This window comes from Erythrolamprus reginae, chromosome Z (genome assembly GCF_031021105.1).
Source record: "Erythrolamprus reginae isolate rEryReg1 chromosome Z, rEryReg1.hap1, whole genome shotgun sequence".
Classification (NCBI taxonomy): Eukaryota; Metazoa; Chordata; class Lepidosauria; order Squamata; family Dipsadidae; genus Erythrolamprus; species Erythrolamprus reginae.
In genome coordinates this window covers 149,851,833-149,877,980 of record NC_091963.1, presented here as the reverse complement: position 1 = coordinate 149,877,980, position 26,148 = coordinate 149,851,833, and the positions used below count along the sequence as shown (strand labels likewise).

General features: G+C 45.9%; 2 protein-coding genes across 3 annotated transcripts; one reads left to right on the top strand and one right to left on the bottom strand.

Moving 5' to 3' along the window:
• Positions 1-498: 498 nt before the first annotated feature.
• On the top strand, positions 499-12,735 carry TMEM88 (transmembrane protein 88). Its single transcript, XM_070767039.1, has 2 exons — positions 499-807; positions 11,634-12,735. Exons 1-2 carry the CDS (start codon positions 532-534, stop codon positions 11,907-11,909), a joined length of 552 nt encoding a protein of 183 aa, XP_070623140.1. The 5' UTR covers positions 499-531; the 3' UTR covers positions 11,910-12,735.
• Positions 12,736-16,024: 3,289 nt separating this feature from the next.
• NAA38 (N-alpha-acetyltransferase 38, NatC auxiliary subunit) lies at positions 16,025-26,120 on the bottom strand. Of its 2 annotated transcripts, none has more exons than XM_070767040.1 (3): positions 25,982-26,120; positions 25,004-25,187; positions 16,025-17,346 (listed from the first exon to the last, which is right to left on the bottom strand). In XM_070767040.1, exons 1-3 carry the CDS (start codon positions 26,075-26,077, stop codon positions 17,234-17,236), a joined length of 393 nt encoding a protein of 130 aa, XP_070623141.1. In that variant the 5' UTR covers positions 26,078-26,120; the 3' UTR covers positions 16,025-17,233. The 2 variants fall into 2 exon arrangements, with proteins under 2 accessions (XP_070623141.1, XP_070623142.1); XM_070767041.1 differs by lacking the exon at positions 16,025-17,346 and adding an exon at positions 19,960-21,369.
• Between the last annotated feature and the right edge of the window lie 28 nt (positions 26,121-26,148).

Below are 26,148 nucleotides of genomic sequence, written 5' to 3'. Positions count from 1 at the left end.
GAATGTTTCTTGGATACTGGCCTGGGTGGACTTGAAGACCCCTGCCTGTTCTCCCCTAATAACCCCCAAGGCATCGTAAATGCAAAGGTGCCCCTTAAATGTCAGGCACCCCCAAAATTTAAAGGGCATCTTACGAGGGGGAGGCCTCTCCGGATGGGCTCTCCCCCCCCCCCAAGACTTTTTCAAAAAACTGGTGGTGGGTTGTCTTTCAACCCACCCATCCTAAAATCAACATTTGGTCTGGTGGTGCCCCAAAAGTGGGTTCTGTGCCATTTGTGGGTAGGTGGGGGGAGGCAGAGGTGAGGAGGGGGGGTGGTCGTTGGAAGCATCTCTGGAATTCAGAGGGGAGGGCAAGGCCCTTCCCCTGTTTGGGGGTGGGGGCGTCCTGACCCTCAGGAGTGTGTGTATGTGTGTGTACGTGTGTGCGTGCATTCCTAGCTTATCCGGGGGGGGGGAGAAGAAGGAGGGGCGCCTATAAACCCCTCTCCATGCCAAGCCCAGCCCATCAGAGTAGAGGAACCACCGCCAAGGATGAGCTTAGACTTTAGTTCTCCCAAACCTGGGCCGGGGTCCCTGGAGTGCGAGGGGGTCCCTGCTGGGACTTCGCCGCTGACACCCCCTCCTTATGCCGGGGAGGGGGCTCTGGAACTCCGGGGGTCCCTGGATTGCTGGGCTTGCGCCGTGCTGGTCACTTTGCAAAACCTCCTGGTCGGTGCGCTCAACCTCCTCCTGGCCGGAATCGTCTTCGGGTCGATTCTGCTGCCGGCCGGGGTCCTTTTGGGCTTCGGGTTTCTCTGCCACTCTAAGGTCAGTGGTCCTGGGGGATGGGGGGCGAGGAGGGGGGCAAAAGTGGGAGGGAGGGGGGGCAAAGGTAGGTCGGGAAAGCACCAAGTGTACATCGGAAAAAGCACCAAATTTGGGTAGGGGGCGAGGAACCCTGGAGGCGGGAGATGCCCTCTTCCCCCGCCTCCTTGCAAAAGTGCAGCTCCAGTGGGGAAGGGTCGGCTGTGCTTTTCAGGGTAGGGTGGGGTGGGTTAAATTAGGGGAAAGGGGTTTGGGGGCGGGGGTGGTCCTGTGCTTGGAAAAACCCCATCCAAAAAGTTTTGGAGAGAGAGGCTACAGAATTACAAACCCACCCACCCCTGCGCACGTGGACCCGGAGGTACCATTGCTCCAGGGTCTGAATCGGTATTCCGACGCCCCCCCCCCCCAAAAAAAAAGTTGTTAGAAACTTTGGGGAAAAGTGCGGAGAAGAACTTTAAGAGGATTTAAAAGGCCTGGGGAGTAAAACCAGGTTTCAGGATTTGACTTTGGTCCGTTCTAGAGGGGAAAAAAGGACTTGGAGGGAGGGACGTGATAGTGGCATTGCAGTGTTTGAGGGGCTGCCCTGAAGAAGAAGAGGGGGTCCACCTATTCTCCGAAATTCCCTGAAGGCAGGGCAAAAAGGATTGGAAACTAACCAAGGAGAGAAGCCACCTGGAATTAAGGAAAAAACGTCCTAACAATGAGGACAATTAACCATTGGAACAGCTTGCCACGAGAAGTTGTGGGTTTCTCCAACACCGGAGGTTTAAAGAATCTCTGGCCTCTAATGTAGGCAGTCACTTTTCTGAAATGATGTAGGGCCTCCTGCCTGAGCAGGGTGGCTAGTCTAGAAGACCTCTAAGGTCCCTTCCAACTCTTGTTTGTTTGGATTTCTATGCCACTGTTCTCCATAGACTCGGGGAGGATCTTGTCTTATTTTGATTCTGGCATGCAGTCGCTGCTCCAGATCTTCAGCAATCTTAGAATGGAATAAAATAAAAAATAATAATAAAAGAGAACAATATAAAATAGAATAAGAATAGAATAGGACTGGACTGGAGCGGAATGGAATGGATGGAGTGGAATAGAATGGAATGGAATGGAATGGAATAGAATAGAATAGAATAGAATAGGGGATATGATAGGATAGAATAGAGTGGAGGGTAGAATAGATGGGGTGGAATAGAATTCTTTATTGGCCAAGCCGTGGTGAATGGACACGCAAGGAATTTGTCTCCAGTGCATAAGCGCTCAGTGTACATAAAAGCTATACATAATAAATTGTGATCATAGTCATCCTAAAAACACATTCATCATAAATTCTAAGATGCCCCACACTTAGTGGTAGTCATAGGCTACTAAATAAGCCACCCGCATAAATCCTATAGTCCTTGGAAGCTAAATAAAGCAATATAAATCATAAAGCTACTACAAGCAACAAAGTTATAGTCCTGAGTAGAAAAGGAGGTACCGTATTTTTCAGAGTATAAGATGCACTTCCCTCCCTTAAAGGAGGCTGATAATTAGGGTCTGTTTTATACTCTGAATGTAGCTTTTTTCAAAGCTTCCCCCCCCCCCCAAGCCCTAACTAGCTGCTAACAATTTTCCCAGCTCTTACTTGCAGGCTCTTTCATTGTTACTCTCTGCAAAGAATGTTTTCCAAGTCCTAAGTTTTTGCAGGTTTTTTTTTTCATTGCTCTATCTTGCTCCAAATAGGTTTTTTCCAGCCCTAACCAGATGCTAACTATGTTCCCAGCTCTTGCCCACTTGCAAGCTCTTTCATTGTTACTCTGCGAAGGATGTTTTTCCATCCCTAAGTCTTTGCAGAGTTTTTTCCATTGCTCTACATGCTCAGACAGATTCTTTCCAGGTGCTAACGATGTTCCCAGCTCTTAGTAGCTTGCAAGCTCTTTCATTGTTACTCTCTCCAAATACAGTTTTTTTAAAGCCCTAACCAGGGGATAAAATAATGTGCTGAAGCTGACCAGACTAAGGACATTAGCCAGATAAATTACCTGGTAAGCAGATACTTTCCCCTATTTTCCTCCCCAAAAACTAAGGTGCATCTTATACGCCAAAAAAATATGGTAAGTTATAGGAAAGATGAGTAGAAAAATTGTTTTTCTACTTAAGAGTTGGACAAATTATGGGAATTTGTTGTTGAACAGAGGAAAAAAAACTTTCCTTTTGTCTAATAGTTCTGGTGTGCAATGCCTTACAGCATCCTTTCAAGGATAAAAATTGAAACAAATTCAGGAGTCATAGAAGGGAGGACTGGAAACTCATTTTCTCGAATTGTGGAATTTTTTTTTTCTGCCTTGGAATTAAAATCCGAGGGATGAAAAAAAAAGAGAGGTGCTTGCAGATTCCTCCCCGTTTGGGGTGAGGGTAGATTAACCCGGCTCCCCTCCTCCTCCTCCTCCTCCAGGATCCAAGTCAGGCCAATTAGAGTAGTTCTAATTTTCAGCGTGCTAGTTTAAAATCTTGTTTTAAAAAAAGAAATAAAGCAGGCATCCTTAAGTTTGGGCAGCCATTGTCAGTGGGGGGGTGGGGGGTAGGGAATGCCCAGCTCTCCCCAGCTTTGGGGTAATGGGTGGGGGGAAGGGGGCTTGAAAAGGGCAGGCGGAGGCTTTGATGTCTTCTCTTAAAAGGGGCCCGGCGTGAAAATTGAGTCCAAAAAGGAGCACTAATGTGGCCAACAGTGTGTGTGTGTGTGTGTGTGTGTGTGTGTGTGTGTGTGAAAGAGAGAGAGAGAGAGAAAGAGAAAATCTCATTTTGGTACAATGAAGGAGCGGTCAACATAGCAGAGTTGGAAGGGACCTTGGAGGTCTAGACAAACCCCTTTTTGGACAGGAAACCCTACACTACAAATGTGTTTTGTGTGTGTGTGTGAGAGAGAGAGAGAGAGAGACAGGGTGGCGTAGTGGTTAGAGTGCAGCACTGCAAGCTACTTCCATCTATCTATCTATCCTTCCATCTATCTATCTATCTATCTATCTATCTATCTATCTATCTATCTATCTATCTATCTATCATCTATCTATCCTTCCATCTATCTATCTATCTATCATCTATCTATCATCTATCTATCCTTCCATCTATCTATCTATCTATCTATCTATCATCTATCTATCCTTCCATCTATCTATCTATCTATCTATCATCTATCTATCCTTCCATCTATCTATCTATCTATCTATCTATCTATCTATCTATCTATCTATCTATCTATCTGTATCTCTCTTTTGTTCTTTCTTTATTCTTTCTTTTTTCCTTCTCTCTCTCTCTTTCTTTCTTTCCTTCTTTCTCTTTCTATGTATCTATCCCTCTATGGGGTGTCACAGTGGTTAGAGTGCAGCACTGCGGGCTACTTCAGCTAACCGCTACCTGTAAGTTCGGCAGTTCAAATCTCACCACTGCCTCCAAGTCGACTCAGCCTTCCATCCTTCCTAGGTGGGTCAAATGTGGACCCAGATTGTTGGGGGGGGCAAGAGGTTGATTCTGTAAACCGCTTAGAGAGGGCTGTCAAAGCATCATGAAGCAGTATATAAATCTAAATGCTATTGCTAAATGCTATCAAGAAAATAAAAAAATTAAAAATAGCGTAATCGAATCCTTCAAAGAAATATAAACATCTGGGCTCAAAGGATCCTCAGTTAAAAGGTTTTGGTAAGGAAGGGGGGCAGAATTTCCTACATCCTGCGGATGCCCCCCACCCCCAAAGTTGGCTTGAACTCTTGGGGGGGGGTGTCTCCCCGGTTCCCTGCACAGTGCTACTCATGCTTAAGCTTGACTGTAAAAAATATGACTTTAGCAACCAAGTTGTCGAAGCGTGGAAGTCATTACCGGACTCAGTAGTGTCAACCCCTAACCCCCAACATTTCTCCCTTAGACTCTCCACGATTGACCTCTCCAGGTTCCTAAGAGGTCAGTAAGGGGCGTGCGTAAGTGCACTAGCCTGCCTTTCGTCCCCTGTCCAATTGTCTCTCCTTAGCTCATATATCATATATCTTTTCTTCCTTTCATATATCTTCTCTACTTTTATATCTTTTCTTTATATATAATACTTCATGTCTATCCTCTTCAATATGTATTGTGTATTGGACAAAATAAATAAATAAATAAAAATAAATAAAATTAAATAAAATGCTCAAAACACCCTAGCCACCAATCATGGTTTGGGTGTCAGGATGGCAACTGCCTATGGCTCAAATTCAACACTTGGGTTTAAATAGAGTGGAATATCGGCTAGGTGGCAAATATATTATAGCAATAGCAGCCCTCTCTAAGCAGTTTACAGAATCAGCCTATTTGCCCCCCAAACAATCTGGGTCCTCATTTGACCCACCTCGGAAGGACGGGAGGCTGAGCCGGTGGTGAGATTTAAACTGCTGAACTACAGCTAGCAGTTAGCTGAAGTAGCCTGCAGTGTTGCTGTCTCTAACCACTGCGCATCAATCAATTGATTGAGTGAATCAATCAACGGAATCGATAAAATTCATTTGCAAAAGCATCCGCTCCATGCCACCCCCACTGTTTGTAAAAACCCGCTTCCCTGGTGGGGGAAACTGAGGCACAGGGGGATGTGTGAGAGAGCATCTTCGTGTGTCAACAGAAAGAGAGAGTTGAGGCCTCAGTACAGGGGAAGTTTTTTCCTGCACGATGTGTCAGATAAATGAAGCCCAGGGTGGACTTTTTTGAACAACAGAATAACAAGAGCTGGGAAGGGGCCTTCGAGAGGTCATCTAGCCCAACCCCCTGTTCAAGTGGGAGATCCTACACCGATTCAGATAAATGGCTGTCAGGACTAATCTTAAGAGACCTCCAACAATATTCACAATGCCCGAAGGAAGGCAAGCCGGGAAGAATAGCTGTTCACCACGATGCAAAAAGAATGTGGAGACTCTAGAAAGAGTCCAGAGAAGAGAAACAAAGATGATTAGGGGACTGGAGGCTAAAACCTATGAAGAACGGTTGCAGGAACTGGGTTTATGTCTAGTTGAATGAAAAGAAGGACCGGGGGAGACAGGATAGCAGCCTTCCAGTATCTCAGGGGTTGCCACAAAGAAGAGGCAGTCAAGCTCCAAAACACCTGAAGGTAGAACGTGTACGGAGAGGGGCGGCGTACAAATTTAATAAATAAATAAATGAATAAGAAGCAAAATTGAATGGGTCCAAAATGGGGGAAGGTCTTAAGCATAAAACGTATCAGGAAAGACTTAATGAACTCAATCTGTAGAGTCTGGAGGACAGAAGGGAAAGGAGGGACGTGATCGAAACATTTAAATATATTAAAGGGTTAAATAAGGTCCAGGAGGGAAGTGTTTTTAATAGGAAAGTGAACACAATCTGAGGTGAGTTGGGGGAAAGATCAGAAGCAACGGGAGAAAATATTATTTGACTGAAAGAGTAGATGCTTGGAACAAACTTCCAGCAGACGTGGTTGGTCAACCCACAGTAACTTCTCTGTGGCGGCCCCGACTCTCTGGAACCAACTCCCCCCGGAGATTAGAACTGCCCCTACTCTCCCTGCCTTCCGTAAACTCCTTAAAACCCACCTTTGCCGTCAGGCATGGGGGAACTGAAACATCTCCCCCGGGCATGTATAATTTATGTATGGTATGCTTGTGTGTGTGTTTGTTAGTATATTGGGGTTCTCTTTTAAACTTTTTTAAATATTTAAATTTATTTGGATTTGTTACGATTTGTTTATGCCTTGTTGTGAGCCGCCCCGAGTCCGCGGAGAGGGGCGGCATACAAATCTAAATAATAAAATAAATAAATAAAATAAATAAAATAAAAACTGAATGTAAACGTGCCTGGGATAAACATAGATCCATCCTAAGATAAAATACAGGAAATAGTCTAAGGGCAGACTAGATGGACCAGGAGGTCTTTTTCTGCCGTCAATCTTCTATGTTTCTATGTTTAAGCCATGGGTAGAAGCTGAAAAAGGAGAGAAGCAACTGAAGGAGGAATTTCTTGCAGTCAGAACAATTAACCAGTGGAACTACTTGCCTCCAGAAGTTGTGAATGCTCCAACACTGGAGGTTTTTAAGGAGATGTTGGATATCCATCTCTCTGAAGTAGTGTAGGGTTTCCTGTCTAAGCAGGGGGTTGGACTAGAAGACCTCCAAGGTCTCTTCCGACTATGTTGTTCTTATTGTTATTATTATTATGGGATCTCGGAGGTCATCTAATCCAACCCCCTGCCAAAGCATGAGTCCCTGATACCATTTCAGACAAGATGGTTTTCGGAATCTCTTCTTTAAAAAAGACTTTAAAAGCGGGGTGGTAGCAGGATGAACCTAAGGTACTTTTCACATGCTCCATGTCCGGCAGCATTAAGCAAACATGGCGGCTTTAAGGGCTTGTTGGGCTTTTTTTTCCCCCCAGCAAAAGATTCTGGGAGATTTTTTTTTGCAAGATCGAATCCAGGTTTTCAAACCAGGCCCGACCCTGGAATTCGGTTGGCCTCCCAGCCCCCCCCCCCCTCCAAGCCAACTTATCCACCCATCTCTGCAGCCACAGGAGTCCTGCTCCCCCCCATCACCAATGCCCCCTCCAAGGTTGATGTGGCAACTGCAGGGTGGTCTCCACCGCCCCCCCCCCCACCTGAGCTTTGAGAGTGTGGGTAGAGTCAAATGTTTTGAGATTAAGTCTATAGCCTGGGTTCCTGAGAACAGAGATCTGGGAGGTGGGGGCGGAGCTGTTGTACATCCCCCTCTGGGTGGAATGCAACGTGTGGGCTTAGCCCCCCCACCTTTTTTGGGGGGGAGTGGGTCAAACACCTTCTCTGGCATTGCAAGACCCTCTGTAATAAATTAAGCATCTGTTTATTAGCAGACTTGGCTTCTTGACTGCTCTAATCTCCAATCCCACCCACCTCCCACAGTTGTGGTGGTGGGATGCTCAGGAATGGGGCATGTGAGAATACGAACAACCCAGAGTCATGTGTTAGTCAGTGGAGCCAGGAGTGAAATCTAACAGGTTCTGGAGAAACCCTAGTGGAAATTTAGCATTTAGATTTACAGTGTTCCCTCGATTTTCACCCATAATGCAGTGTTTTGCAAGGCTAATTCAATGCGAAATGTTAGTTATGGGGTATACAACCTTGGTCTTTTTAAAACCTGTGGACTTCAACTCCCAGAATTCCCCAGGCAGCCACATAAGGTAACTTCTTCCATAGATGGTGGGTATGCATTGAGTGTAATATATCTTGACTTCAGCAAAGTGGTGTAAAAAAAAGCTGGTCTGGGAGTTGAAGTCCACAAGTCTTAAATCAGGGATCTCCAAATTTGGCCACTTGAAGTCTCGTGGACTTCAACTCCCAGAATTCCCCAGCCAGCCACAAAGGGCAACTTCCTCCATAGATGGTGGGTATGCAGTGAGTGTAATATATCTTGACTTCAGCAAAGTGGAAAAGTAAAAGAGCTCTCTGGGGGAATTCTGGGAGTTGAAGTCCATGAGTCTTAAAGTGATCAAGGTTGGACACCCCTATACAGGTAGTCCTTAATGTATGACCACAACTGAGCCCGGAATTGATGTTGTTAAGTGAGCAATTTGTTCACTGAGTTTTGCCCCATTCACCACATTCATTAAGCAAATCACTGCTGTTGCTAAATTAGTACCACCGTCGTTAAGTGAATCTGGCTCCCCCCCCCGGTTGACTTTGCTCGTTAGAAGGTGGCAAAAGGCGATTGTATGACTCCTAAGGACTGTTCTGTCGGGCTCTCTGGTAGACTCCTCCCAAAAATTCACAGGTACAAATTTCAGACACACACACGTTTGAAAATTCAAAACAATGTTCTTTACAATGAAAATTCACTTAAACCAAGCCCTCTTTTGGTATAGCCAAGAGCCCTCGTCTCCAAACAAACTGGTAATTTGTACAAGTCCCTTAACAGTTCTGAGATACTTAGCTTGCAGCTGTGAGGCAATTCACAGTCCTTCTTTCACAAAGTGAAACACACTTGGCTCTGGTTTAGTTTCAAAGCGGGGAAAAGTCAGCACACAAAAGGTCAAAGTCAGCAAAGCAGTCACGAAACACAAGGATCAGATAATCCTCCACAATGGCCAAACCCACTCACTAATGACCACAGCCCCACCCAACCACAGGTGGCCTCATTTTCTTTGATAATAATCTCTCAGTTGTTGTTGCCTATGCATCGCTCTCCGCATGCGTGGCTGTATCATTAACTCTTGTTCTGAATCCAAGGAGGAGATAGATAATTGATCTCCTTCTGAGCTGTCTGCCCCACTCTCCTCCCCTGTCACTCATGTCTTCTTGGTCAGAGGAGCCTTCATCAGCAGATTCCACCGGGGGGGGGCAAAACAGGCCTGCAGCATGTGGATGTCTCCCCCACATCCACAGTCCTTGGGGCAGGAGCTGGGCCAGAGCTAACCACAACGAGGACACTGTGACCATCATAAATTTATTTATTAAATTTGTATGACACCCGACAGCTTACAAAATTCCCAGCTGACAAAAATACACTTGACCCCTGACATTTCCGTCAATAAATGAGATGTCGGGGAAGTGAGTTTTGTCCCGTTTTATGACCTTTCTGGCCACGGTGAGTGAAGGGAATCCCTGCCGCTTGACAAGCTAGTAATTTGCCATTGTAACTAAACAAACTGTTGTAAGTCGAGGACTGCCTAGAATTTTGAGATCCGAAGGGGGGCCGTATTTTAATTTTGACCCACGTTTAGAAACCAGCTGAGATTCAGAAGGGAAGATTGTTGTGCTTAGCGAAAAAAGAAGTAAACAAGTATTTTATTTGGCCGTGACGGAATCTTATGTCGGGCACCAATGTGGCATCGAATGTTGCGGTTGGGGCGGGAATGAGAGGGAGGATCCCCTCTAAATGTAAGAAAATATTGGGGGGAAATATCCATTTCGGAGCTGGTCACCACCCTTCCGAAATGGAGATGGGCCCAGAGTGACTCCCCCCTCACCGCCCCGTGATGCTTCTTGGCCGCAGCCACGGAGCCAGTCAACAGGAAACCCCCAGGCCTGCCAGCCGCAGGAAGCTGCACCAGTTGGCCTCCCACCTTTCGGCCTGTCTCTGGCCAGTGAAGCAAGCCAGATGCCCAGACTGGGGGGCTGGGGGGCCCGATAAAATCCAGGAAGGGGGTGGGGAGATGCATTCCAGGCATAGCCCTGGCGTGGCCCTTCCACCCCCTCCTGCTGCTCTGTCCAAGGGGAGGGGGAGAGATGGCCTTTAAGGGGAGCTCTTCTGCCTCCTCCTCCTCCCTTCTTCCTCTTTTCCATCTCCCTCCCTTCTTCTCTCCTTTCTTTCCCCTACTCCTTCCTTTCTTGCCATTTCCCTTGCCTTCCCTTCACACTTGGAACTTTCTCCCTTCTTTGAGCCCTTCAAAACCCAGAATACAACCCTCCCTCTTTTTTCTCCTTCCCTTTCTTTCTTTTTCTTTCTTTCCTTCCTGTATTTTTTCTTTCGTTTCGTTTTTCTTTCATTTTTTCTTTCTTTTTTCTTATTCTACCTCCATCCCTATCTTTCCCTTGCCATCCTTCTCAGTCTCCCTTTTCCCCTCCTTCATTGCCTTTTCTCATTCCCTTCCTTTTCTTCATACTTTGAACTCTCTCCCTTCCGTTGGTTTCTTCCAAACCCAGAATTCAACCTTTCCTCCTTTTCTCCTTCCACTCCTTTCTTTCTTCATTTCTTGCATTCTATTGCCACCCCTCCCTTTCCCTTGCCATCTTTCTCGATCTCCCTTTTCTATCCCTTCCTTCTCATCTTCCTCTCTTTTCCTTCCTTCCTTCTCTCCCTCCTTTTCTATTTTCTTTCCTCCTTCCTCCCCTCCTACAACTCCTCTCACGGTCATCTGAGCTTATCACTGCAATTGCTGGAAACTGCAGTTTAATGTTTCCAAATGTAAAATAATGCACTTGGGGAAAAGGAATCTTCAATCTGAGTATTGCATTGGCAGTTCTGTGTTAGCAAAAACTTCAGAAGAGAAGGATTTAGGGGTAGTGATTTCTGACAGTCTCAAAATGGGTGAACAGAGTGGTCGGGCGGTAGGAAAAGCAAGTAGGATGCTTGGCTGCATAGCTAGAGGTATAACAAGCAGGAAGAGGGAGATTGTGATCCCCTTATATAGAGCGCTGGTGAGACCCCATTTGGAATAATACTGTGTTCAGTTCTGGAGACCTCACCTACAAAAAGATATGGACAAAATTGAACGGGTCCAAAGACGGGCTACAAGAACGGTGGAAGGTCTTAAGCATAACACATATCAGGAAAGACTTAATGAACTCAATCTGTAGAGTCTGGAGGACAGAAGGAAAAGGGGGGACATGATCAAACATTTAAATATGTTCAAGGGTTAAATAAGGTCCAGGAGGGAAGTGTTTTTAATAGGAAAGTGAACACAAGAACAAGGGGACACAATCTGAAGTTAGTTGGGGGAAAGATCAAAAGCAACATGAGAAAATATTATTTGACTGAAAGAGTAGTAGATGCTTGGAACAAACTTCCAGCAGACGTGGTTGGTAAATCCACAGTAACTGAATTAAAACATGCCTGGGATAAACATAGATCCACCCTAAGATAAAATACAGGAAATAGTATAAGGGCAGACTAGGTGGACCAGGGGGGCTTTTTCTGCCGTCAGTCTTCTATGTTTCTATCACCTGAAATAGCTGCTAAAAGAGCTGCGGGGGGGAGGGGGCTTCTGAGCCATGAAGGAGACCCATCCGTGTGCATTTGCGCCCCAGGCAGCCCTCTCCCTTGGCACGTATGTGTACGCCAGAGGCCAATTTGTGGGGAGATTCCTAACAGCCCCCTTTCCCCTTTTTCTCTCTGCAGTTCCTGAACGCCCAGGAGCATTACTGCACCAACCATTTGCCCGATGCCGCCGCCGTGGGCCTCTTGGTGGTGGGCTTCACCCTGCTGGTGCCCCTCTTGGTCCTGGCCCTGGCCGCCTACTGCCGCCTGGCGCGCCGCCTGCAGCTCGGCTACTGCCTGGTGCCCTACAGCAAAGCCATCTACAAGAACCTGCCCGCCAGCCGCTACCAAAGTGTGGGGTGCTGTGGCGGCTGCTCGCGGGACCTTGATGCGGCTGGGGAGAAAGTGTGGGTGTGAAGTGGGGCAGGGCCTGGGGGTAGGGAGGAGGGAGAGGCCCACCAAAGGAACTGGAAAGGCCTGGCCAAAACACCTGGGTGGAATGGACTGGCTTCTCTTGGGCGCGGAGGAGACGGCCGGCAGGAATTCCTGCTGAGCAGTAGACGGACACACGGGTTTATTTTTCAGCGCTGGGGAAGAAAGAAAACAGAAGTTTTGATTCGGTCTCCTAGGCGAGGACTCCAAAATTGCTCCTTCTCCATTTGGCTAACGACCTGGAACCGCCTCTCGAACTCAGAACACGCCTGCTTGTTGGTCCCATGGTGCTGCTTTGCTGAGCGGTGTTTTCCAAAACCTCTCCGATTTTTTTTTTTTAATGAAAGGGATGGACTTTGATTCCCAGAATGCCCCATCCAGGCATTCTGGGAGTTGAAAGTCCATCGCTCGGAGAAGTTGTGGAATTGGAAAACACGCAGCTAACGCATTTACGGAATTTGCTGCGAATGAATTAACCAGAAATTCTTTTTTATTATTATTATTATTATAATTATTATAATATACTTTGTACTTTGAGACACTGATGGCACTGTGTTTTTTTACCCAGAAAAAAGTGGGAAGTTTATTGTCTAAAATAAGAGAACAGTTGGTCCTTGACTTATGACAATTTGTTTTGAAATATTGGGTCTCACCCACCCACCCTGTCACATAATCAAAATCCAGGTGTTTTGTCAACTGGCACAAATCTGTGACACTTGCAGGATCTCGGGATCCTGTAATCCCCATTTACGAACTTTCTGGCTGTCTTACGATGAGCCACAAGCACAAGGGAAGCTGAACTTGCTTTAACGACTGCCTGATTCAACCAGTCCAATTAATAAAACAACAAAAATCCAATTAATAAAACAGCAAAAATCTCAAAACCAGACAATGGCTCCCTGCCTCGTTTAACAATGGGAATTCTCATCTCGATTGTGGTTGTTAAGTCAAATTTTTAGCACAAATTTTCATTTGCCAAACACGAAAATGGATTTTGAGGCACCTGAAATTCAGCCAACGTTGTCAGTTGTGATTTAGTCACATATGATAACGGACATGGTGGCGGCCTTGAACAGCATCCCTCCGAAATTCCCAACCTTCCAAACCAAGGTGCTGAATTTTCATCCGTTTGTATTTGACATTCAGGCACACTTATGTTTCGGGTTTAATTCATTCCCCAAAGATAAGTAACTTGGTTCCGATTTAAAAAATTCCAGGAGAGTTAATAAAAATAAATTGAGTGTTTTTCAAACTTGAAAAAAATTTCAAACTTTGAGCTTCCAGAATCCTGAGAATTGAAGTCCACAACTCCTTTTAAGGCGGTTGAATTTGAGAAAAACTGAATTAGACCAGACTTCGCCCACCTTTGGCCACTTGAAAACTTGTGGACTTCAACTCCCAGAATTCCCCGGTCACCTTTTTCCCCCACTGAAGTCAAGATATATTACGCTCACTGCTATTGAAAAAGTTACCCTACGTGGCTTGGGTAGGGTGACTTTGTTATTCTGCACCAGAAGACCCCAGCCAACTCTTGGTTTCACTTTGGTGAAGTCAAGATATATTACGTTTACTGCATACCCACCGTCTATTAAGGAAGTAGCCCTACATGACTGACTGGGGAATTCTGGGACTTGAAGTCCACAAGACTGCAAGTGACGAAGGTTGGAGATCCTTGATTTAAGACTTGTGGACTTCAACTTCAACAATACAGCCGGGGTGGCGCAGCAGGTAGAGTGCTGTACTGCAGGCCACTGAAGCTGACTGCTAGATCTGTAGGTCAGCGGTTCAAATCTCATCACCGGCTCAAGGTGGACTCAGCCTTCCATCTTTCTGAGGTGGGTAAAATGAGGACCCAGATTGTGGGGGCAATAGGCTGGCTCTGTTTAAAAAACTGCTACTGCTAACATGTTGTAAGCCGCCCTGAGTCTTAAGGAGAAGGGCGACATTAAAAAAATCGAATAAATAAATAAAATAAACTCCCAGAATTCCCTAGCCAGCCCCCTTTTCCCCACTTTGCTGAAATCAAGATATATTACGCTTACTGCATATCCACCATCTATTGTGTAGCTGGCTGGGGAATTCTGGGAATTGAAGTCTTTGAATGGCCAAAATTGGAAGACCCCTGAACTAACTCATGAAAGGCGACTCGGGAAACCTGGAATTGGCCTACCTGTCCTGAAATAAAAAAGGCGACTATCTTTTTTTCGGAATTAACTTTTGCACTTGAAACTGAAGATGGTTTAAATTGCTGACTCCTTAAATCCGTCCAGCCTTCTACGTCCGTCCTCCGGGCTGGAGATTTAGCATCCAGGGACTAGAAACATGGTGATTGGGTTACCCTGTGACCCCAAAACCTGGCCTTGTTTGTTCCCTCGAAAAGGGACTCAGCCCCACACAATACTCCGGATTGTGATGGGCCCAGAGGCACGTAGGCACGAAGCGAAGGCTATTTGGGAGGTCTCGATTTCCGAGCCGGAAAAAGGGGGCATCTCCCCTTCTGATTAAAAAGCAGAAATTCAACAATATTTTTTTTTTGCTACGGCCGAAAAACTTGCCGGCCAAGGTAAATTTTTTTTGCAGCTTCCAGAGGGCACCGAGGCCTGCCAAAGGAAGGGACAGGAACCCAGGCGAACGGGACAGGATAAGGAAGGACTGAATCATCTCCCCCGGGCGCCAACCGGCCCGAATGGAAACTCCACGTTCTGGGGAGGAAGGAACCCTGATTAGATAAGCCAGGAGAGCCGCTGGCTTGCACAAGCTCTTCTATTGTGCGCAAGGGAAGAGAGGACATGGGTCTATCTATAGAGGCCACTTCCTGCCAATTTTGCAACCCGGATTTGGGAAGACAGATTCATGCATCTTCCCAAGGTGGGGGGTTTTTTGGGGGGGGAGGTGGAAGGGTGGGGGCTTACGGGCTTTTTTTTTTTTGAGGGGGGGGAGACATTCGGCAAAGCGAAGGAGCATCCCGTCAGCAAGCCACAGGACAGGCCTCCGTTAATTCAAGTTTTTAAACTTGGCTTTTGCAGGGGTTTTGTTGGCAAAAATTAAAAGAGGGACGCCAGTTTTCCCGCCCTGCTCTCTGGGATGAAGACATTTTCTTTGTAATTAGGGGGAAAAAAAAACCAATAACCCCCGCTTTCCATTGTTAGGGAATTAGGCCAAGCACCCGAGGTTGGGACGAGAAGCAATGGGTGGAAACACATCAAGGAGAGAAGCAAGCAAGGAGGAACAATTAACCAGTGGAATGGCTTGCCACCAGACATTGTGGGTGCTTCGTCACTGGAGGTTTTTAAGAAGAGATTGGATAGCCATTTGTCTGGAGTGCTTTAGGGTTGTCTGCCTAAGCAAGGGGTTGGACTAGAAGACCTCCAGGGTCCTTTCCAACTCTGTTATTCTATTCTCCCCTATTCTACTCTATTCTACTTTATTCTATTCCAATGATGGCGAACCTTTTTTCCTTGGGTGCTGAAAGAGTGCGCGATTGTGCTATTACACGTGCACGAGTGCCCGCACCCATAATTCAATGCACGGAGAGGGTGAAAACAGCTTCTTCTGGCCCCACAGATGCCCTCTGGAGGCTGGAAACGGCCTGTTTCCCAACTTCTGGTGGACCCAGTAGGCTTGTTTCACCCTCCCCAGGCTCCAAAGGCTTCCCTGGAGCCCAGGGAGGGTGAAAACACCCTCTCTCATCCCCCTGGAGGCTCTCTGGAAGCCAAAAAACACCCTCCCAGAGCCTCTGTGCAAGCCAAAAATCAGCTGGGCGGCACACGCATGAATGTTGGAGCTGAACTAGGGCAACAGCTCACATGTCAGCAGATGATAGGGCTTCAAGTGTCACCAGTGGCCCCCATGCCATTGGTTCACCATCACTGTTCTATTCTACTCTCTATTCTACTCTTTTCTTTCTGTTTTACTCTTTTCTAATGTTCTGTTCTGTTCTAGTCTAGTCTAGTCTAGTCTAATTCTACTGTACTATTATCCCATCCCATTCTGTTCATTTTCCAGGAACAATCAAGGCGCCCGTTTTCCAACTATCTTTGAAAGTTTCAGCCAGTGGATGTTCATCCTTTGTTTGGGGAGTGAGCTTTCTCTAGCCACCGTTCTAAAAATTATATTCCGATTTATTTATTTAGATTTGTATGCCGCCCCTCTCCGAAGACTCGGGGCGGCTCACAGCAACAGAACAATACAAACCCAATAGTTAAAAAACAATTTAAAACCCTTAATATAAAAAACAATCATACGTCTCATACGAACCATATGTAAAGCGGGATTTAAAGGAGAACACCAGCAAAACATGTCTTTTTAAGGACTCCAACCCCCCCCCCCACACATACACACAAGAGTGGGGGAAGCATTTGGTGAATTTAAAACCAAAATGGGGAGGAATTGGGGACCGTGGAGATTTTTCTGCAGGAAACGAGGAAGGAGGAACGTCAGTCAAAGGAAGCTTGTCAGTCAAGCCCTTTGTTGCTTGCTTGAGCATAAAAGCATATTGATTCTTTTGAGAAATTTGGCGCCTGCCTCTTTGGGGCAAACATTCCTCCTTCCTGCACCCCAAACTCTCGTCAACCTGCTGGCAACCTAAGCCAGGGTTTAATGATTTGGGATCCTTTTGATCACTCGATCCCGAAAGATCCGGCCAATGTTCCTGGATTCTGCCCAGAGGAAAGGCGAGGACAGGTGGTCCTCGGAAGAATAGCGTTTAGTAATAGCATTCTAGACTTATATACAGTACTTTTACAGCCTTCTCTAAGCTGTTTACATAATCAACCTCTTTCCCCCCAACAATCTGGGTCCCCATTTTACCCACCTTGGAAGGAATGGAAGGATGAGTCAACGCTGAGCCGGTGGTGAGATTTGAACTGCTGAACTACAGCCTAGCAGTTAGCTGAATTTAGCCTGCAGTAATGCACTCTAACCCTCCTGGAAAAAACACGAGTTTCACACACACACACACACACACACACACACACACAACCAGGACCGCTAAACACACGCCAAACACACAGCATGGGTGCAGAGTTCGAGATTTAAACAATGACAGGAGGCAAATGGAAAGGTCCTTCTGGTTCAATGTCTCTCAGGAGCTGGACGGTAGAGAATCCTTCAAGTTGTGAGGACCAGCTTTTGAGTGAAGTTTCCACTCTTCCAGGGCGAAGTGAGAGCAAGTCGATGGAAGAAATCTCTCTCTCTCTCTCTTTCTCCCGGTCTCTTTTTTCTTTTTCTTTTAAATCTTCTCTGTCTCCTTCTTGCATTCGAAAAACATTCTGGAAGACGCGGCTGCTTTCCAGAGGCGGACGGTCACTTCAAACGTACTGCAAGGAATTCAGGCTCTCTAGCTCGACTTCGATGGAGATGATGTGATGGCCGGGAACCATGGCTAGGCCCAGGACTCGGGGCTCGCCTGCCGAGAAGGAGTCTGAAGGGTGGGTGGGTGGGGGCGGGAGAGAGAGAGAGAGAATCAGAGGAATATAAAAGAGAATAGAACAGAATAGAGAAAAGAGAGTAGAATAGAAAATTAAATTAAAAAGAGAATAGAATAGAATAAAGAGAATAGAGAATATAAAATAAAGAATAGAATAGAAACATAGAAACATAGAAACATAGAAGTCTGACGGCAGAAAAAGACCCTATGGTCCATCTAGTCTGCCCTTATACTATTTTCTGTATTTTATCTTAGGATGGATATATGTTTATCCCAGGCATGTTTAAATTCAGTTACTGTGGATTTATCTACCACGTCTGCTGGAAGTTTGTTCCAAGGATCTACTACTCTTTCAGTAAAATAATATTTTCTCATGTTGCTTTTGATCTTTCCCCCAACTAACCTCAGATTGTGTCCCCTTGTTCTTGTGTTCACTTTCCTATTAAAAACACTTCCCTCCTGGACCTTATTTAACCCTTTAATATATTTAAATGTTTCGATCATGTCCCCCCTTTTCCTTCTGTCCTCCAGACTATACAGATTGAGTTCATTAAGTCTTTCCTGATACGTTTTATACTTAAGACCTTCCACCATTCTTGTAGCCCGTCTTTGGACCCGTTCAATTTTGTCAATATCTTTTTGTAGGTGAGGTCTCCAGAACTGAACACAGTATTCCAAATGTGGTCTCACCAGCATTCTATATAGCGGGATCATAATCTCCCTCTTCCTGCTTGTTATACCTCTAGCTATGCAGCCAAGCATCCAACTTGCTTTCCCTACTGCCTGACTGCACTGTTCACCCATTTTGAGACTGTCAGAAATCACTACGCCTAAATCCTTTTCTTTTGAAGTATTTGCTAACACAGAACTGCCAATACAATAGTCAGATTGAGGATTCCTTTTCCCCAAGTGCATTATTTTACATTTGGAAACATTAAACTGCAGTTTCCATTGCTTTGACCATTTATCTAGTAAAGCTAAATCATTTACCATATTGCCGACGCCTCCAGGAATATCAACCCTATTGCACACTTTAGAGTCATCGGCAAATAGGCAAACCTTCCCTACCAGACCTTCCCCTATGTCACTCACAAACATATTAAAAAGAATAGGACCCAGAACAGACCCTTGTGGCACACCGCTTGTAACCTGACTCTGCTCAGAATACTCGCCATTCACAACAACCCTCTGGTGTCTATGCTTCAGCCAGCTGCAAATCCATTGAACTATCCAGGGATTAAGTCCAATCTTCACTAATTTATCTATCAGCTCTTTATGTGGAACCGTATCAAAGGCTTTGCTGAAGTCCAGGTAGGCAATATCCACGGCACCACCTTCATCCAACACCTTTGTGACATAGTCAAAGAAATCAATGAGATTAGTCTGACATGATTTGCCTTCAGTAAAGCCATGCTGATTTGGGTCCAATAAGTTATTGTTTTTTAGGTGCTGATTTATCCTCTTTTTCAGTAGAGTCTCCATCATTTTAACGACAACTGATGTCAAGCTAACTGGCCTGTAGTTACCAGCTTCTTCTCTACTGCCCTTCTTGTGGATAGGCACAACACTTGCCATTCTCCAATCCTCAGGAACATCTCCTGTTAACAAGGATTGGTTAAACAAATCAGTCAGGGGGGTAGCAATGACAGATCTGAGTTCTTTAAGAACTCTGGGGTGGATACCATCTGGACCCATTGCCTTATTTATCTTTAATTGTTCAAGTTCTTCTAAGACATCGGCTTCTAAGATCACTGGAGCTGAATCCGTACAGCTGGAAGCAATGCTATATCCCTCTATAGTATTATTTTGTAAGGTGTCTTTTGAGAAAACTGAACAGAAGTAGCTATTGAAATGGTCAGCGATCTCCTTATTCCCATTAATGCATGTATTTTTCCCGGTACTAAGCTTCGTGATGCCGCAGTTTTTCTTCTTCTTATCACTAATATATCTGAAGAAGGTTTTATCCCCCTTCTTTAGAGATTTGGCAATTTCTTCCTCTTTTGAGGCTTTAGCAGCATATATTATCTGTTTCGCCTCCTTCTGTCTCATTTTATACACCTCCCTATCAGCTATACTTCCAGACTCTTTATACCTCCTATAGGCAGCCTTTTTTTCATTGACTATAGTCCTTACATCATTGCTAAACCATAGCGGTTTCTTCTTCCTTTTACCTTTAGTTATTTGTCTTACATACAGTCCAGTGGCTTTTAAGATGGCCTTTTTAAATACAGTCCACTGGGTGCTCGCTCCTGCCATTTTATCCCTCCCCTTTAATTCATTATCTAAATATTCCCCCATTGCATTAAAATTTGTTTTTCTGAAATCCAATACTTTGGTTGCATTATAGGATTGCTCACAATGAGTTTTTACATCAAACCACAAACATAGATGGTCACTGCAACCTAAATTTTCTCCCACCTTGACATCTGAAACCCAATTCCCATTCGTAAAAACTAAATCTAGAATATTCTCCCCTCTAGTTGGTGTCTTAACCAGCTGTGCCAGAGCTGCTCCTGTAAAGGCCTCTACTATATTCTTACTTTTGCATGTAAGGGCACTGGGGATATTCCAGTCAACATCAGGCATGTTGAAATCACCCATAACCACAATAGAAAAGAGAATAGAAAAAAGAACAGAATATAGAATAGAATATAATTCTTTATTGGCCAAGTGTGATTGCACACACAAGGAACTTGACTTTGGTGCAGATGTTCTCAATGTGTACATAAAAAGACAAGACACATTTGTCAAGAACCATGAAGTACAACACTGAATGATGCGGAGGTGGGTGTTCTGATCCTAAACTCCCTTGCTTCACTTCTCCAACAAATCCAGATGTTCTGGTTATCGGTTTGGTTTTTTTCCCCCCCTTGTAGAATTTTAAGGGGCCATTGAAGATATCTAGTTCACCTTGGTTGGTTTTGGGGAAGGTCTCCTTATCAGTGGGAATACAAGGGTGGTCTCTCCCTTCGCTCCCTCCCACCCCCATGCCAGAAACGCTGCCCACGTGATCCTCTGCCTTTCGGTCAGGCCACAGCATAGAAATATCTACAGAAGAGAACGGTGGGGGTCCCCGATGCTCTTCGAGCTGGGTGGTTTTTCTGGAAGACATCTCAGGACCCAAGCAAGAAATAGAATCAGTGCTAGGAATGGGGTTGGCAGGGAAGAGGAGGAGGAGGAGGAAGAAGAAGATGGCTGTGGGGTCCCTGATGCTTTCTGAGCCTGGTGAGTTTCTTTTTATGGCAACAATCCCCCCCCCCCCACTCCAATCACATATGCAAAATAATAATGAATTTCTTGTAGAGGTCTCACCACCCAGCTTGGTTGCGTCATCAGTGCTACAAGGTGTTCTGTCCCAGCGATGAGCCCCCCCTCAAAGAAATAGGTCTACACCCACAGATTTGACAATATTTAAGCGTGTAATTCTAATAGTTTAGTAGCAGGGAGGTTTAACTGTGTAAAATGTATCAGCAAAACAAGAAATAAGTCCATTCGTCTCAGTTGTTCATTAGAGTCTCAAACATAAAGCCAAACTCCCAAATGGTTCTCTTTGATCACACATCTCTCGTTAACATGACTCACCCTGAGTTGGCAGGAAGCCCAGAAACCAAGATGTCCTTTTCTTAATTTGCAATTCATATAAATAGTCCAAGAGCCCGATCCGAGCAGCCATCGCTCACATTCGGAAGTTGACTTCCACACTGTCTCATCGTGACGCTCACCCTTAAACAGCCAAAAAGCATGGCCAAGGGTTCCAGAGATCTATTCACGCAGAGACCTCCTCTTGCTCAGCCACTCCTGCCTTCTGGCAACTCTGCATACCCTAGCATCAAGAAGAGGCTCCTCTTCTACTGAGTCACCCATGTGCACTTCGGGAGGTGCAGGAGGCCCTGGTTGGCTCTCAGCATCTGACGTCACATCTTGTCCGACCTCCTCGCTATCGGACTCAGGTGCCAGGTGCCCTGGGATACCAGCCCACACCCATCTCTCGATCCTCAGGATCCGTCTTCAGCTGTGCTGGACATGGACGGGCCACAACACAAGGGGGGGAGATTTAACTAGGGGAGGAGGAGGAGGACGAGGGGAACAGTGATGATTAGGGGGGGGGTGTTCCTTGGTGTTCTCTGAGCTTAGCTGTTTTCTTGCAGACATTTAATGACTCGGTAGCATCATCAGGGCTGGTGATCATCAAGCCACTTGCATATAAAAAAAGAGCAGCTCCCTTCTAGTATGGATGATACTGCCTAGATGGGTCACCCCCAAGCCCAGAGAGCACCAAGGACCCCACAGACCTCTTCCTCCTCCTCTCCACAAACTCCAGTCCCTTGCCCAGGTTCGCCTGGTGCACCAGTTGCGGCCCTACCAAGACTGGGACTCACAGCTCACACATGCCCTCATCACCTCGAGGCTCGACTACTGTAATGCTCTCTACATGGGGCTACCTTTGAAGAGTGTTTGGAAACTTCAGATCGTGCAGAATGCAGCTGCGAGAGCAGTCATGGGCTTCCCCAGGTATGCCCATGTCACACCAACACTCCGCAGTCTGCATTGGTTGCCGATCCGTTTCTGGTCACAATTCAAAGTGTTGGTTATCATCTATGAAGCCCTTCATGGCATCGAGCCAGAATACCTCCGGGACCGCCTTCTGCCAGCGACCGATTAGGTCCCACAGAGTCGGCTTTCTCCAGGTCCCGTCGACGAAACAATGTCGTCTGGTGGGACCCGGGGGAAGAGCCTTCTCTGTGGCGGCCCCAACCCTCTGGAATCAACTCCCTCTGGAGAACAGGACAGCCCCTACCCTCCTTGCCTTTCGCAAACTCTTTAAAACCCACCTTTGCCCTCAGGCATGGGGAAATTGATTCCCTTGGGCCGTTCCGTTTTATGTATGGTTTGTCTGGGATGTATGACTGTTTTTTATATTAAGGGTTTTAACTGATTTTTAAAAAATCATTGGATTTGTACTATGTTTTGCTGTTGTGAGCTACATACATACAAATCTAATAAATAAATACAAATCTAATTAATCTAAATCCAACACTGATGGCGTTCCGTAGTTGGGTCATGAAAGCTCTGCCAACCCCCCCCCCCAGCTCAGAGTCTAAGAAGGACGCCACAGTCCTCTTCCTCCACCCCACCACAAACCTCCCCCCATTTCCTCTCTTCCTCCTCTTCTCCATTCCACACGCCCCCTCTCCACTTCTAGCCTTGATGATGTTAGCTAATTGGGTCATGAAATGTCTGCAGGCAAACAACCAACCTCGGAGAACATCAAGGACCCCACAGTCCTCCTCCCCCTCCCTTCTAGGGCTGAGGATGCCAACTAGTTGGATTAGGAAACATGGCCAAGCTCAGAGGGTACCAAGGACCCCTCAGTCTATCTCCCCCTTCTCTTCTTTTTCCTCCTCCTCCACTTCCTCTCCTCTGCCAACCTCACTCCCTTCCTTTTTAAAAAATATTTTTTAATTTTTTTCTCCACCATAAAACCATACATATATCAAAACCCATATATATACCTTCAATGAATAGTAGCATATTTATAGTCTCTTTCATATAAAATAATTTTAAAAATCCTAAATCTCAAATATTCATTTTATCTAAAGAAGAACTGCTTGGACAATAGTTCAAGCAGTTTTAATTTCTCAATCCCAGTGCTCTATTTTTTTAACTCTTCAGTTTCATTTCAAATCTTATTTTTAATATAATTTTGAAACACGTGTTATATATTTAACTAATGCTGCCTCCATGTCTCTTTCTGTCATCCGGATTCTGTCAATTCTATTTCTCATTTCTTTATTACTCTTACATTAAATTTCCTTTACATTAGCTATTTTATTTATTTATTATTTTTATTTTCAATCCCTTCATAAAATTTCGTACAAACTCTGTGTCTTCTTTGTCCTTAATTTTCATTGTAAGCCTATTAATTTCCATACAGTCCATAATCTTCCTTATTGGTATTCTACTCAATTTCCAATTTTGGGCACATGCAATCCTACCGGCAGTCACTATATGAAACCTCACGCCCTTCTAGGACTGATGGCGTAACTAGTTGGGTCATGAAACGTCTGCAAGAAAACTGCCAAGTACAGAGAGAACCAAGGATCCCATAGTCGTCGTTCTCCTCCTCCTCCCCCTTCTAGCACTGATAATGTTCCCTAGTTGGGTCATGAAAGGTCTGCAAGAAAGCTCAGAGACCAGCCACATAGCGATATTTGACTTTTGAAAAGATTTATTTATTTATTTATTCAATTTGTATGCCACCCAAATCCCTAGGGACTTTAGGGCAGTAATGGCGAACCTATGGCACGGGTGCTACAGGCGGTGTGCAGAGCCATATCTGCCGGCACATCAGCTGTTGCCCTAGCTCAGTTCCAATGTGCACGCGTGTGCCAGCCAGCTGATTTTTTGCTTGCACAGAGAGGGCGTTTTTGGTTTCCAGAGAGCCTCCAGGAGGATGTGGGAGGGCGTTTTTATCCTCCCACGCCTCCAGGGAATCCTTTGGAGTCTGGGGAGCATGAAACACGAGCTTACTGGGCCCACCAGAAATTGGGAAAGAGGCCATTTCCAGCCTCCAGAGGGCGTTCGGGAGGGGGGGGAAGCTGTTTTCGCCCTCCCCAGGCATTGAATTACGGGTGTGGGCACTCGCGCATGCACGATAGCGCGCATGCTTGCTCTTTTGGCACGCGAGGGAAAAAAAGGTTCGCCATCATTGCTCTAGGGCAGTGTTTCCCAACCTTGGCAACTTGAAGACATTTGGACTTCAACTCCTAGGTTCGCCTGGTGCACCAGTTGCGGCCCTATTTGGACCGGGAGTCACTGCTCACAGTCACTCATGCCCTCATCACCTCGAGGCTCGACTACTGTAATGCTCTCTACATGGGGCTACCTTTGAAAAGTGTTCGGAAACTTCAGATCGTGCAGAATGCAGCTGCAAGAGCAATCATGGGCTTTCCCAGGTATGCCCATGTTACACCACCACTCCGCAGTCTGCATTGGTTGCCGATCAGTTTCCGGTCACAATTCAAAGTGTTGGTTATGACCTATAAAGCCCTTCATGGCATCAGACCAGAATATCTCCGAGACTGCCTTCTGCTGCACGAATCCCAGCAACCGGTTAGGTCCCACAGAGTTGGCCTTCTCCAGGTCCTGTCAACTAAACAATGTCATTTGGCGGGACCCAGGGGAAGAGCCTTCTCTGTGACGGCCCCGGCCCTCTTGAACCAACTCCCCCCAGAGATCAGAATTGCCCCCACCCTCCTTGCCTTTCGTAAACTTCTCAAAACCCATCTCTGCTGTCAGGGATGGGGGAATTGAAATATCTTCCCCAGGCCTATATAATTTATGTATGGTGTGTTGTGTGCATGTTTTTTAAATTATGGTTTTTTAACTTCGTATTATTAGATTTGTATTGTACATTGTTTCTATCACTGCTGTGAGCTGCCCCGAGTCTACGGAGAGGAGCGGCATACAAATTTAATAAATAAATAAATAAATACATAAATTCCCCAGCCAGCGAATGCCAGTTGAAGTCCCCATATCTTCAAGTTGCCAAGGTTGGGAAACACTGCTCTGGGGCATTTTAGAGGGAGAAAAAAGGGTGCGGTTGTCAGAGACCAGACCAGGGGGTGGGGTAGGGCAGTGGGGGACTCACCAGTGGGTTTCAAGTATTCTTGGGCAGAACCCAGGATGATGTTGCAGTCCCGGTCAGTGCACAAGAAACAGCCCACCAGGGTCCGTCCGTCCGTCATACGAATCCGCAGGCTCTTGTTCAGAAGGTTCTCTAGCTTGCGGCGTGCACGCAGGTAAGGCGAGTTAGCTGTTTCTTCCATGGGGTCCTGCCAGAAAACACCCAGAAAAATATACCTTCAAAAGTTCAGGAGAGCAGCTTTTATTAACCTCCCAATTTTCAAAAAACAAACAAACAAATAAACCCTGAGATCAAGTTGCTACTCCTCATAGAGGGCAGCGCTCCGGCGTTTTATGTCGTACGGATGTCTTTCCACCCAAGTACAGGCAGTCCTCAGCTTATGGCCATGCTTGAGCCCCAAAATTCCTCTCGCTAAGTGAGACAGAAGTTCAAATTAATTTTATACTGTGAATTTGCCAGGAGTACATGGAGTAATTCCAGGAGTACCTCTACTATACTATATCATTATTTATACATTTGTGTATGTGTGTGTATAATACATTAATACTATTTACTACAACATTAGACCTGACTAGGTGGCTCAGTGGCTAAGACACTGAGCTTTGTCCATCAGAAAGGTTGACAGTTCGAATCCCTAATGTACAGGTCTCCTGCCTGAGCGGGGTGGTGGTGGTGGACTGGATGACCTCAAGGTCCCTTCCAACTCTTGTTACTGTTACAATAATATATATTAACCATAATATTTATTTAATACACCGTAGTTAATTTACATGAACTATAATAAAAAATTTCATTGCATCAACGTATTACACACACACACACACAATATTGGCAGTGTTATTCCCCCTTTCCCCACTAAGCAGATGGGCTTTGTAGTCAAACATCGATGGAAGGGGGCTTCAAGCTCCATCCCCCCGCCATCCCCAGCTCCGGCCTCGAAGGGATGGCTGTCGAATCCCCGAGTCCCGGTCCGTCCCTCACCTCGGGGGCGCTGTTTCCGCAGCCGTTTTCGTCCGACTCCCGAGGAAGCGGCGGAGGTTGCCTCAGCATCGGTTCCTGGGCCGGAGGGGCCGCCATCTTGCCGAGGGAACTACCCTTCCCACAAGCCCCTGCGGCCTCGGCGTGACGCACGCAATGTACGCGCGCAC